This window comes from Quercus suber, unplaced genomic scaffold (genome assembly GCF_002906115.3).
Source record: "Quercus suber isolate HL8 unplaced genomic scaffold, Cork oak 2.0 scaffold_51, whole genome shotgun sequence".
Taxonomy (NCBI): Eukaryota; Viridiplantae; Streptophyta; class Magnoliopsida; order Fagales; family Fagaceae; genus Quercus; species Quercus suber.
Window position 1 is genome coordinate 1,262,444 of NW_027069516.1, and position 14,403 is coordinate 1,276,846.

Consider the following 14,403-nt stretch of genomic DNA (forward strand, 5'->3'; position numbering starts at 1 on the left):
GAAAATAAAAATAAAAATAAAGAAAGAAAAATATTCCAAAAGATTTGGACTATATAGGATAAATCATTTTGAAATTAAAAAAAAAAATGAAAAATGAAAAATGAAAATTCAGATTCAGTAAGATTCTCAAATGTAGGTCCCATTATCAGAACCTCTTTCAACTTCCTTCACGTCTTCAACCTTGTGAAAGCTAAACCTCAGCTCAGCTACGCAAATCACGCCATTTTTTTTTTTAATTGTTGAAATAAAATTGAAGCCTTTAGGGTTTGGGGGTTCGAAACTGAGCGATTTGTGCGGATAGAAGATGAGCAATCTGAGAACAACATGTAGGCCGTACACGGTGTTCTCCTCCATCATTTGTTGCAGACAGAGACAGCGAGCTCGACCTAGGGTTTCGCTTCCAAACCCTAATTACAGGCCTCAATTCTCCTCTCCCTGGTTCGATTCCTTGGGCTTGAATTCCAATGGTGCTGAGCCCTGGTTTCGTGTCAACCAGAGGAGGACCATGGTTCACGCTTCCAATTGGTCCGATCAGAGATCTCCCTACGAAACTCTCGGTATCTATTTCTCTTTTTCTTTTTCAGTTCCCCATAGCTTTCAAATCAGTTCTAGAAATCATACACACAATTACAATTACAAGAAATTTTTATTTTTTATTTAGTGATTATGTGCTTTGTAAGCTTTTACAATAATATGTGTGTGTGGATTTGAATAATTTGTGATAAATTATGGATTGTCTTAAAAGCTCGAAGAAACGATTAATTTAATAATTTAAACTAACATCCCCTTTACTTGTGGGACAAAACTGCTGTGGGGCCCAAATTGTGAAAAAATTTTAAAGTGGGAGGTAATCGTAAAAAAATTGTTAATTGTTCCAAAAGCTTAAACATTTCAGATAATCGGTAATTTATCATTTAAGGCAACAATTTGTAACAGTCTTATATATGTGAATAATTGGACAAAAGGATGAATTAGATTATTGAAGAAGAAAAAAATTAAAGCTTTATACATTTAAAAAGGTATGGTTTTTATCTATGTTTGTAACTTATACATAAGCATGTTATTCAAGTTTATGTGCTGTTAGGTAACTTTTAGACTTTTGGAAGGTTTGTTCTATTTGAATGTTGATGGGTGCATAACAAATTGTGTCTCAAATTTGTTTCCTTTGGTTTTGGTACAGAGTTAGAGAGAGATGCTGATGAGGAGCAAATAAAGTTGGCTTACAGACGCTTGGCCAAATTTTATCATCCAGATGGTTTGTCCTTTACTATAACTTCCACTTTTCGGGTTAAGTTTTCATATGTATTGTTTCTATAGATTTTTTTTGGGTTGGAAGTGTAAGGGAGGGGTTGGTTGTGTTAATTTCATGGTGGATGTCAGCGCAAAATATCCCCTGCAACTTGTTTCTTATTTGCTGTTCTGTACAGTGTATGCTTATGCTTAGAAGTTGGCCCTTATTCTTGGACTTGGTATTGATCCAGTCATCTTTATTGTTTCAAGTTTATGACGGTAGAGGGACTCTTGAGGAAGGAGAAACAGCCGAAGCTAGATTTATTAAGATTCAAGCTGCTTATGAGTTGCTCGTAGATGATGAGAAGCGGAGGAAATATGATATGGATAACCGGGTCAACCCAATGAAAGTAAGTTATAATAATTTATACTTTAAACAAAATTATAATAATTTATATTTTAATCACTGTGTCACTTCATAGTTTGCTTTAGATGTCCACATGCTAATATTTTTTTAGTATTATTATGGAGCATAGAAAAGATGTCTAATTTTTATTTTATATATGTTAATCATTGGACAGCTTGGCATTCAAGAATTTTAGTGTTATATTGAAATTATTGGTAATTATACTTGGTGATTACCTTTATTATGAATCATATGTTGTTACTTTCATTTATCCTTTGTGAAGTTCCTGATTGCGTTATAAACTATTGTAGCACAATACTATCTGCATTTGGAATCTGACAACTTTGCACATGCTCACAAGAATTGTATCGTTGTACTATTTAGTAAAAAGCAGTTCCGGAGAATTTCTTCACCACAACATTACCATGAGAATGGGCAAAGCCAATTATTTATGAATTTTAAAATTTTCTAGTTTCATGGTAAAGCTACATGAAGCATGCATTCATGAGATATTTTGGGAGCTTTGTGTTATAAATCACCTATTATGGTATTGTTAAATAATTTCAAAACTAAAATTCTCATACCACTATTTAGTCTATTTATACAAGAAAATGTGAAAATAATCACTATAATAATCAGCTTAGGAGTTCTAAGGTAGCATGATTTGGCAGTTTTATGACATACAAAATACATAGATAATCATTAGCAAATTTTATTTGCTACTCCAGTGTGAAACTTTTGGGTGGGGAGATTATAGGACTGCTCAAACATATGAAAGCAAGAATATAACAATCATTAAGCAATACAAAGAACACTAAATTCTCTCTTCATATTCTAATCAATTATCAAGCCGATCCTTCTAACTTTTTCTGCTTTTTTGTGCAATACTTGCAAAGTATTTTAGCATAATCAATTAGTCCAATTTACCAAGCCTTTATTTTGATTTCTAACAATTCTGTTGAGTATAGTTACCTTTAAGTCTTTGCTTTGCATTCTGTGCTTTAGTTTTATGAAAGATATAAACATATTCAATATCATGCCTGTAAATATACATAATTTGTTTTAGTGCTTCACATAGGTTGTCCTACAGGGTAAATATGTAAGGCTCTAAACTCTTGGTTGAGATATTGACCAAGATGCTTTGGAGTATATTTTTCACCTAAATGTCGATGCTAAAATAATCAATTTCAGTTTTATTTAAACTGTTCACATTCAATTCTTCAACTTAGTGTGCATTTGGGTTAGGATTAAAAATTAAAATTATTTCACTATTCAGCTTATTTTTGCTACTATTCATAGCCTCATTGCACTTTTTGGCACAATTCATAGGCCCCACTATACTATTTCAACTAACTTTTACCTTTATCTATAGTACTTTCAGCAATAATTTTTCAGTTTCAGCAAAATAAGCGGTATCCAAACATATCCTTAGTATGCGTTTGGATACCACTTATTTTGCTGAAAACTGAAAAATGAAAACAATAAAAAAAATATATATATATATATATCTGTTCATTAATGAATTTACTGTTCATTGGCCTGATTGCACTGTTCATGGATTGCACTGTTCATGTCCCATGAACAATGCAACAGGCACTGGACTTATTAGAAAAAAAAAAAAAATGCCAAAAACGCAGAACAAACCAAACGCAAACGCAAATCATTTCTATTCAAACAGAGCTTTAGTGTTCATTTGGCAAAAATTATTTTTACCAACTTATTTTACTATTCAGTTTATTTTTACTACTATTCATGAGTCCTACTGCACTTTTTGGTATTATTCATGGGTATCACTATATTATTTCAGCTAATTTTTACCTTTATCTACAGCACTTTCAGCAAAAAGTTTTCAGTTTCAGCAAAATAAGCAGATCCTAAATGAACCCTTAGTGCACCATTCAGCTTCCAAAATACATAAACTTCCAGCCTCCAAATGCACTATCTCTTTTACATATGCATAAAATTGATGATTCAGTTCATTGGTTATTGATTAGATGATGCGTTTTTTGCAAATTTATTAATTGAATCCTCACGTTAGCTGCTTTAGTAATGGTGTTTTATGTTCACTAATATATCAGGCATCTCAAGCATGGATGGAGTGGCTTATGAAAAAGAGAAAAGCTTTTGATCAGCGGGGTGATATGGCCATTGCAGCTTGGGCTGAGCAGCAGCAGCGTGAAATGAGTCTTCGTGCTCGCCGTCTTGCTCGTTCAAAGGTATTATTTTAAATTATATCTCCAGCTAGTTGAAAAAATTGCTCTCAAGCTACCATATCTCAACTCAAACGACACTTCCTCCTCTGACAAGATTGGGGTGGAGGGTGAGGTAGTGGTTTAGAAATAGGTTTGTGTGTAACTTACCAGTAAAAGAATGCTCTCAAGCTCCATATCTCTCTTCTAACAGCCTATTGACCTAGCACTTTGTTCTCTTTTATATTTTTCAAATAAAATTATAATTGTTTTGTGCAGCATTAAAGATATAATTCTTCCCTTCTAATTATTTGATGGATACTGAAAGGCCCTGCCTCTTGCAGTTAGAAAAGTATAGCTATAGGCATCGTACCACACCATATTTTCTGGTGATTCACATTTAAAATAATAGCTTCCGCAAAGTTTCTTCTTTGATCTCACTTTTCACTAATAGAATCCTTTAATTATTCTCCACATTTTTACTACAATTCTTGCTTAAAATCTATTGCAATTCCAGGTTGACCCTGAAGAAGAGAAAAGAATTCTGGCCAGAGAAAAAAAGGCATCCCAGGAGTATTTCTCCAGCACCCTTAAACGGCATACACTTGTCCTAAAGAAAAGGGATTTGATGCGAAAGAAAGCAGAAGAAGAGAAGAAAAAGGTAATCGGTCAACTTTTAGCTGCAGAGGGTCTTGAACTTGAGACAGATGATGATGAGGCGCTGTAGACAATTTACTTCACTCACCGTCATCCAAAATCGTATTATAGAATACATTCTAGAGTATCTGTTGGTGATACATAAATTTATTGTATAAAAAGGGGAAAATGTATAGTATTCCTTCAAGTGTTTAGAGAAATGAATGGGAAATTACCATTTACAAATAAAGAAGTGCTTTCTGGGTGTGTCACACACGCCCTGCGTGATGTTTAGTCAGTTGTTCACCTGTTTGGAATGGAGCCATTGTTTTTAGTTGGTACCTGGTACTTATTTTGCTGGAATGGTGAAAGGTGATTATGCTATAAGAAACTTATAGGGCAAATTACACATTACCATCCTAAACTATGTTCCAGATTACACTTTGCATCATAAACTACTCGAATGCACAATTTGCACTTTAAACTATGATCCTTGTAACACTTTGCACTCTGATGTTAGTTTTACAGTTAAGTTTGATGGAAATATGAATCATGTGACTTTCACATGTGCATTGCTTAAGCGGCACAAATTTAAAAGACCAAAACCCCCTTCTTCCTAATCAATTAAAAACGAAACTTTTTTTTTTCTCAGGTTTCTCGTGTGCTTGTGCGTATCAGCCCCTCTCCCCCAAATCAAAATCCTTGCAATCCTAAATCCCCAAATCAAAATCATCTTTGACACCACTACCACTCCACTACCATTATTCCTAGAAGCATCAGTCTCTGGACTTAATGTTTTAGATAACCTTCTGGGAAAAAAATGATCTAGATTTTCGTGCTCGTTGCAGCTTAGTATTTTTTTGCTATTCATGTTTATATAGTTGGCAGTGTGCTTCAAGGATGGGAAGTGTGTAGATATGGATGACATTTGACATTCTTCGATCTTGATGCCTAGGGAAGGACAGGAAGATACTATTCTGCAGTATTAATAATTGGATTATATACTAATCTTTCAACTGAATTTTTCTATCATCATTTGCTGTTCTTTGTTGTTTGTGCACATATTTAGTTTTTTACAACAATCCAAGAAACTAGCATGGAGGGTTATTCTGAAAACCATTACTCATTGCTCCACCGTAACAGCTTTTCCTTCAAAACCAATTTTCACTTGCTATATTGCAAAATCATCGGCTTATCTAAAAGTTGATAAATAAAATGTGTTGCTCCACAATTAAGAGTGGTATCATGGTGGTGGAGCAATGGGGTAGTGCCAAAGATGATTTTGATTTGGGGATTTATGACTGCAGGGATTTTTGATTTGGGGAGAGGGGGCTAGTACACATGAGAGAGCTAGGCAAAAAATTTAATTGATTGAGAAGATGGGGGGTTTTTGGTCTTTTAAGTTTGTCTCACTTAAGTAATACACATGTGCAAGTCACATGTTTTATATTTCTGTCAAACTTAATGGTAAAACTAACGTTTGGGTGCAAAGTGTAACAATGGTCATAGTTTAGGGTGTAAACTGTGCATTCGAATAGTTTAGAGTATAAAGTGTAATATGGGGCATAATTTAAGGTAGTAAAGTGTAATTTTCTCAAACTTATATAAGCGTGATAAAGTTGTATGCGGACCTGTGGCCCGATAGGCTTTTGACTTGGAAGTTGTACTTGTACTCTTACTAGGCATAGATAGTTTCACAAGGTTAGGTCCACATATCCCTTCTTTCCTGGAACTACTCTATAGCCTTATGGGCTGAAACATTGCGATTTAATGCACTTGAAACTTAAGGAGCCCCTTCTCAAAAAAAAAAAAAAAAGAAACTTAAGGAGCCATAAGTTCACGGCTTAAACAGTTGCAATATCTTTAAAATGAGGTTGAGTTAAGCCGGTCAATTTGGGTGTTGGTACGCAATCAAATTACAATTTGAACAATGGGAAGTTGTATTATAGAATCAGCTTTATTTCTTGCTTTCCATATAATTCACATGTAAGAGCATCCATATTAGTGGAGTTATATTTTTATTTATTTGACACCACAAAAAGTTACTTTATCTATGTTACTTACTCATTTTACAAAATATCCAGTATCAGTAGATTTATTTTAACTTTCAACACAATAAAATAATATAAATATCATAATAAAATAATAAGAATAAAGAACAATAGTAGTGTGAACGCTATATAGAAAAAGAAAAAAAAAATGAGTAAAAGAAGTGTGAACGCATAAACAATAGCAGTGTGAATACAGAGAACGCAAAAGAGAAATAAGAATAAAAGAAAGAATAAAAATGAGTAAAATAATCAAAAGCAGTCAGTTACTTTTGGCTGTGCACTATAGTTGTGGAGCCAAAAAATATAGATTTGGCTCCACCATTGTAGGGCACAATTTAGTATTTAATGGTGCTAAAAATAGCAATATAACTATTTAGCATCACCAATGTGGATACTCAAAGGGTGTTATATACAACTGTTATATAAGATAAAATCATTTAGAAATGTTGTATTAGGATCGCAGCTTTCTTAACTGACTCCAGGTGGTGAGGGCTTGACAACTAGGAAAGAGCCATCTGAATAAATAAAATGGCAACTATGCAGCTCATCAAGCAAGATCTAAAACTCAAGGCTGTCAAGCTGAATGAAGAGGCAACATTATTGCCAATAATTACTTTCTGCTGCTTCAAAATTTGAAATGCACCTAGCTGGGCTTAGGATCTCTGAAAGTGTGGCTTCAATATTTTCTGACTAATGTGATCAGCCCAAACACTTGACGTCAGTTTTTTGGGATGTCATGGGTTGTCATATGCTAATGCGAACACAATTGTGTTGGTTCCATTTCACACTGAAAAATAAAAAAGATAAAAAAACATAGATGACAATTTCACACCAAACAAACCATCCGTGAATTCTTTGGATTCAATGATTCAGGAGACCCACCTCTAGCCTGTAGGGTTAGGTACAGAAAGGAGGTCAAGCAATGTTATTTGATAGATCAGAGCATACACCATACAGCATACAGCATTGACAGACGTCAACTCTTTTAAGAAGGATTTTTAACTTTTCCAATTTCACATATATCGGCCTGATATCACATAGATATAAGTGCATGACATTATGGTTTTAGTGTAGCTGCTTATGATGTTCAATGAAACTGCAGTAATTCATAATCAAGTGATTAAATTTTACGTTGACCATCAACTTACAACCCTTGTTTTTGTGGGCTTGGGATTAACTGTTAACAAAATATATAACCCAAAATACAGACGCATGCGAAGTCAAACTGCATCAATGGACAATAATATTTTATATTTCATAACTTCAAATTTCTTTGAGACATAATAGGAAAGAGGAAACCCTATTATCAATACAAGGAGCAACTTTATTCACTTTTTGTCACAGTATATAGAGATTACAATGTTGGAACAACTTTATTCACTTTTTGTCACAGTATAGAGAGATTACAATGTTTGCCATAATCTCCCCCCTTTGAAGTTATTCTGTAAGCACTTTGATTGAAATCAAAATTTGCTTTTTATATCTTTTTATTTTTTGCCAAAAGGCAAGTCAGCCTACCATATAATCCAAATGATTATCATAAGGACCTGCTATCATAAAGTAATTTTTGGTAAATGTTTGCTATATCAACTTTTGATGATTTAGGCTTAGATATCATATATCCGACTTCTCAACATAAGCTGAATGTCTCTCCACAATAACTCTAATCAAGGGATTCTCCACAACATCACCAACTTCAGTCTTGTCACGGTGAACTAGTATCTTTTCATTGCTTGTAACAACTACAACCTCGTCTTTGCGAGTTAAAAGCTCATTTGCCACAACCATATGCATCTTGTACTTTTTAAGAGCCATATCCGCCTTCTCCAAAAGTATTTTTATATCTGTCTCTAGCTGTTTAGTCAAGCAAAGGAAAACTTTTAGTACCATCTCATTATAAAATAATAAAAAGTCTAGGAACTTATAGCAAAATGCTTTCTATGCAAAGTTCCAATGGAAGGGAGAGTAACAGGCCCTCCACTTTCTTTAAGACATAGGGGATTATGAAAGATCATACATCCTTTGCCTATCCTTTTCTATTTCTCAAATTCACATTACCAAAGAAGTATATGAAGCTAAAAAAATTGTGAATGCATCTCTGTTCAGTGGAAGTCCCAAACAAACCTATGTTAAGTCCCCCACAGATGACCTTGCCTCACTGATTCTCTCTCTCATGACATCATTGCAGATGTTGCTATATACCGTTATAAAATAATTTATGGGTATGTCAAACCTTTTATATTCACCCAAGTACAATTAACTAGTGGTGGCAAAAATATCCAACCTTGAAAGATATGCAGAAAGCCATTGGAGCCCAATCTTTCCTCAGTACCGAGAGCATCTTTGGCACTTGAACAAGTCGCATGTCCAGAGGACCAGATGCTGATTGTATTTTGTGTTCTGCCTGCAAACAAAACCATATCTTTTATAAAGAAAAGTACAAGACTTTCCAATTTCATGAAAAGTATTTCTCAGCACTTGTTTGTGAGTCAATAGAAGAGTGGACTAAAGTTATGAGAGCAGTCACAAGTTTCTAATAGAGGAATCCTATGCTAAGGAAATGGCGCAAAATCTAATATGCTAAGTTAAATAAATTTGAGCTAACTTCCTTGGCTACAGTAGGAACTTCAAAAGGAAAATCTGTGCTCTTCTTAGGTTTTTGTTGTTACTGATATAAAATATGATACTAATTTTAGATGAATTTGAATTATATAGCCAGCCTAAAATCCAACATGCAGCTAACCAGCGAAAGACTGAACTTACTCCAAGTCAGACCAATATCTGATAGATTTTGTTAAATACCATTTTTTAATACATTTATAACAAAGAATTGATTTTCAGTCTGTTTATACATGATGATATTGGGAGAATTCTGTAAACAATCATGTGCTCTACCATGGTCAAAATAAAATGACAAAGAAGATCAAAATTATTTTACCCCAGCAATATATGATTGCCAATTAAGTGATGCGTGAGACAAGATGAATAAGAAATACAATAACTAACCCTTTTATTTTCTTTTTTTCCTTTTTTTCCCCTTTCAAAAAAACCTCAAACATACAATTATAAATTATCATCTGTCAGATTTTCTTGAATATCAGAAAAAATAGCACCAAGCTTATTGTTGGTTTACAAATTAAGTAAAAATTCTTTCAGTGTTCACAAAATCCATTTTCCAGAGTACCAAATGCAGCAGTAAAGAGGGAGTAAAAACTCAAAAGTGCAATCTTTAAAAGCTCTAAATATATTAAATCATTGCTAGGCTAATTCAAGGACCATAAAGGCCAGGCATAAGCTCACCTATTAAAAAGAATTAAAAACCTTCCAAGGGATAAATTTTTTTTTTCCTTGAGTACCGAATGCATCCAAAAAGATGGAATAAAAGAAAGACAATATTCAACATATTAAACCATTACCATGCTCTTCCAAGGAACATAAAAGTCAGAAACTGCAGCTGCAAGATAAAACATTGCATGTGCCCCAAGACTCCTCAATGAAGTTGCAACCATCTGCAACATCTGCTCATAATCAAAGAGTAGGTAGTCACTACTATGTCCAAAGCCACCACACACTTTTGCAACATCAAATAAAGCAGCAACAAGTTTCTAGGTTGGAAAATTAGCCTGAAACAATAAATAAAACAAATATTTTATAATACCTAGGCACTTTAACAAAATGGTTTTACCAAAGAGAAATAATAAATTTATACAAGGGAAAGGGTAACCATATACAAGCAGCAATTTGCACAATAAGGGATTCAATATAATCATCAAATGCAATTCAGTGCCAAAAACTAATAATAAAAAAGGGAAAAAAACTGTTGACTGTTCAAGGGGCATTGTACATGAAGTAAAGCCATCCAACAGAAAACAAATCATACAACCTTAACACTGTGTTTGGTTGGGTGGAATTTAGGAAGGATGGAAGTGTAAGAAGGAAAATGGAGTGGAAAACTGAGTTTTCCTCTGTTTGGGAATGGGAAGAAAACAGGGGGAGTGGAAAACCCGAGAGAAAATTTTCTCTCCCGGGCCCACAATTTTTTTTCTCCCAAATTGGGAGGAAAAGCAATGAGTGCAGTTTTACCATAATGCCCTCCCAAATTTTTTTTTTTCAATGTGACCTGAAAGTTCTCTTCTCTCTGTTTTTTTTTTTTTCAACTAATGCCCTCCCAAATTTTTTTTTTTCAATGTGACCTGAAAGTTCTCTTCTCTCTGTTTTTTTTTTTTTCAACGTGACCTGATCTAATTTTTACATTATAATAATATAAATTTATATATATGATGTGATAAATTTTATATTATGTAATGAGTACAAATATATCTATTTCTTACATATTATGTAACAAGGGTATAATAGTCAATTTATATAAATTACATTTTTCATCCTTCCCTTTTTCTCTCTAACCAAACAAAAGAGTTTTCCACTCTCCCACTTTTTCACCCCTCCAACCAAACACACAAGAGGGAAAACTAAATATTTTCCATCCTCCCACTTTTCCACTCCTTCATCCAAACGGACCCTAAGAGTTAAGACTCCTAAATGTTATATATAAACTTTTTTTTTTCACCTAAGCAATATTCTGTAGCTTTTACTGTCTTCAAGAAAAATATGAAATTATACAATTAAAAGTAAACTGACAAAGAAAAACAAATAATGATCACCTGAAGATACTCAAATATGGTTGTAAAGGGAAGTTTTAACAAGAAGCCTTCTGCTACTGCCTGCAATAACAAAAAGCCAAAGTGGCCCACTGTTATGCTGAGTTAATCTTCATCCATCGCATTATAAACAAAGAGAGCAAAGAGTCAAAATTCAAGGGGAAAAGGGGAAGAAAAACATGCAAAACACATATACATATATCAATAGTCCATACAGCATGATGCTCAGAAATAGCCTTCTTCACTGCTTCAGAATGTGACTCGCGCACTGAATTATGAAACAAAATTCAGTCATTTTAATAAGAACCATCAGTGCATTATATAATATTTGATCGTAAGAATTTGAAATTAAAGTTCTAAAAAAATACAGGAGAAAGTAACAATAAAAAATTCCACTCCCACAATCAAAAGACAAAAAACCCCAAATCCCACTCCAGTTATGTCATTCTATGATTAAGTCCTACATATCAGTTCACAAAATCTTTAAGAAAAAAAAAATTAACTTCTAAAGAGAAACATAAATAATAGATAACAAGATATAATGCGACTAAGGTGATTGTGGAGAAAAATTGACATCTTGGCATTTTTTATATGGAATAATTGGGTCATGGCTTTCAAGTAACAGAAGCTACAAACCTCGTATACTAGACTCATCAGTGTATTCAAAACATTCAAGTAAGGGATCCTCAGGAAGAGATCTACAGTATGGCTGGTAGGATCCCCTGCATAAATTCCATACATTACCCACCATATGACAAGAAGAATTCCCACTTGTAAACTTCTTGGAGTTAATGGATAGCATAAAACACATTAAAGACTAGAACTCACCTCCTATATAAAAAGATAACTGCATATCCGGCCTTTATAAAATACCTGCAAGACAATCAGCATACCAATATAGTTAACATATCATGTCGCATTGCAAATTAAAAAATTCGTTCAATAAGGAGTAAAGTGCCATACTCCGTGGATGTTGCCCCTCTATGGCCCGAGCTGAAGTTATCAATGAAGCGCACACAACGTTGCTCCAAAGGAACAGTTGTACCACCGGATGTCACACACACAACTCTCCTAGCTTCTCCATTTCCTAAAAACATGTTTCAAATCAAAACGAACACTCTATTTAATATATAATAAATGGAGACCAATTCAAGTCAAGAAACTTAAAAAATGTATCCATGTGATTAAACTAGAGGGTGAACTTGCCTAGTGATAACGAATTCCTCTCGATGAATTTCTTCAATTTTTCACCGATATCATCACTGTTTTTTAGAGGAGGAGCTGATTCAAAAAATGATTTGATTTCTGCATCCAGTGTTTCTTGTGGAACTCCCAGTCCATTTGTTATATCCATCACAAAAATCCTACAGTTATTTTCTTGTCAAAAACCCCAAACTTGAATTCACACACACAGAAATCATGTCATAGCCCACAAGTTTGGGACTTGATAGCTGATAGAGGATATTAAGAACAACAGCAACAGCAACAGCGACAACAACAACAACAACAAAAGAAAAAAAGAAAGAAGATAGTGAATGAAATATGAAACATCAGCGTGATATAAAAGCTACCTTATACTCTTAACTAAAAGAATAAGTATATGAATACTAAATTTAAACCCAACCCAAAAAAAAAACTTTAAGATCATTACTATAATATGAAAGGAATTGAAAACAGATCCAATTAGGCAATAAATTTTTTATTTTTAATAATACCCATTAAAATTTAGATAAATGTTAACCTCAGAGAAAGCATAACAAACAAATCCCACGCAGAAACTAGTTAAAAATGATGGGATTTGTAACCCCATCAATGAACATGAACCCGCTGAGGTACCAGAACCAATACAAAAACGAAGCAAAGAAAAAAGGAAGAATTTTGATTGAGTTTACAGTACAATCACTTACCTCAAAAATGTGAGAAATGAGTGAAAGGGTCAAAGTTTTCAATTGTGTGTGTGAGATAAGAAGACTTGAAAGCGTCTATATAGATATTCCAGGGAGACTGTTTCGAGAGCTCAAATGTTTCTGCAGTGAAATTCGTTCATTATAGGACTAGTACTTTTTCTTTTATTTTTTTTTATTTTTTTTTTAAATTTTCTTTTGAGATTACATCTGTACTTTGCCCAAAAAACATAAACCAAAAATACTTCATTCACGTTAGGTTTAAAAAATGAAACATTATTTATCTGTGGATTAAAAAAAGATATTTTACTCGACTTTAATATGAGTTTGAATAAATCAAAAAAAAAAAATCTGAGATTCTAATTTTGTTACAAAAATTTCATTTTTCTCTATAATTTAATGCAAAGGGAAATATCCAAAGTATAGAATTTCTTACCTGATAAATTAAAAGGCAAGGGACTCTGAAGCTAGAGAGAGATGAGAGTGAATATTAATTGGGTTGAAATTGAAGGAGGAGACTTGTAAAGTTGGATTTGTAATTTTATATAATGAAATTTCGTTGATACGATAACATAGGACTCTGTTAGGCGTACGGGGTTGTGTTGTGTGGATATGGTCCGATGTGGTAACTGAGAAGGAAGTGTTGGGAGTGAAATATGGAACCTTGATTTTAGGTGGGAACTTATTTTACTTGTGGGCTAAGTTCTGATGAACGGCTTAAGTATTTTTCAAACCAGAAAATGAAAGGAATAAATAATAAAGAGAGACGGTGAAGGTTGTAGGGCAGGTTTGTTTCTCTAAGATTTTATGTTTTGATTTAGTTGCTATTGTGTTTTTAAGTTAAGATTTTAGGGTAAAATATCATTTTCGTCCCTAAACTATCACAAAAGTTCATTTTTGGTCCCTAAACTTTCAAAAGTTCGTTTTTCGTCCCTAAACTATCACAAAAGTTTGTTTTTCGTCCCTAAACTTTCAAAAGTTCTATTTTCGTCCCTAAACTTTTCCAAATGTATTGATTTTCGTCCCTCCCACATCAGTGCTCTGTCAAAACCACGTCAGCACTCCGTCAGACGGAGGGACAAAAATCAATATGTTTGGAAAAGTTTAGGGACGAAAATAGAACTTTTGAAAGTTTAGGGACGAAAAACAAACTTTTGTGATAGTTTAGGGATGAAAAACGAACTTTTGAAAGTTTAGGGACCAAAAATGAACTTTTGTGATAGTTTAGGGACGAAAATGATATTTTACCCAAGATTTTATGTTTTGATTCAGTTTCTAATGTGTTTTTAAATTTTATGGTGTTAGACTAACAACAAGGCCACACATGGG

General features: G+C 33.5%; 2 protein-coding genes across 6 annotated transcripts; one reads left to right on the forward strand and one right to left on the reverse strand.

The window, feature by feature from the left end:
• The first annotated feature begins 86 nt into the window (after positions 1-86).
• On the forward strand, positions 87-4,755 carry LOC112023231 (uncharacterized). The gene is made up of 5 exons (XM_024055852.2): positions 87-557; positions 1,181-1,255; positions 1,501-1,640; positions 3,715-3,852; positions 4,343-4,755. The coding sequence occupies exons 1-5, from the start codon at positions 305-307 to the stop codon at positions 4,550-4,552; spliced, it is 816 nt and encodes a 271-aa protein (XP_023911620.2). The 5' UTR covers positions 87-304; the 3' UTR covers positions 4,553-4,755.
• Positions 4,756-7,813: 3,058 nt separating this feature from the next.
• Positions 7,814-13,791, reverse strand: LOC112023230 (phosphopantothenate--cysteine ligase 2). Of its 5 annotated transcripts, none has more exons than XM_065771930.1 (11): positions 13,511-13,791; positions 13,078-13,197; positions 12,377-12,621; positions 12,134-12,257; positions 11,999-12,043; positions 11,807-11,892; positions 11,367-11,438; positions 11,174-11,262; positions 9,929-10,030; positions 8,797-8,916; positions 7,814-8,366 (listed from the first exon to the last, which is right to left on the reverse strand). In XM_065771930.1, exons 3-11 carry the CDS (start codon positions 12,522-12,524, stop codon positions 8,127-8,129), a joined length of 1,026 nt encoding a protein of 341 aa, XP_065628002.1. In that variant the 5' UTR covers positions 12,525-12,621; positions 13,078-13,197; positions 13,511-13,791; the 3' UTR covers positions 7,814-8,126. The 5 variants fall into 5 exon arrangements, with proteins under 5 accessions (XP_065628002.1, XP_065628001.1, XP_065628003.1 ...); XM_065771929.1 differs by having other exon boundaries at positions 12,377-12,534; positions 13,511-13,790; XM_065771931.1 differs by lacking the exon at positions 13,078-13,197 and having other exon boundaries at positions 12,377-12,534.
• Positions 13,792-14,403: the final 612 nt, after the last annotated feature.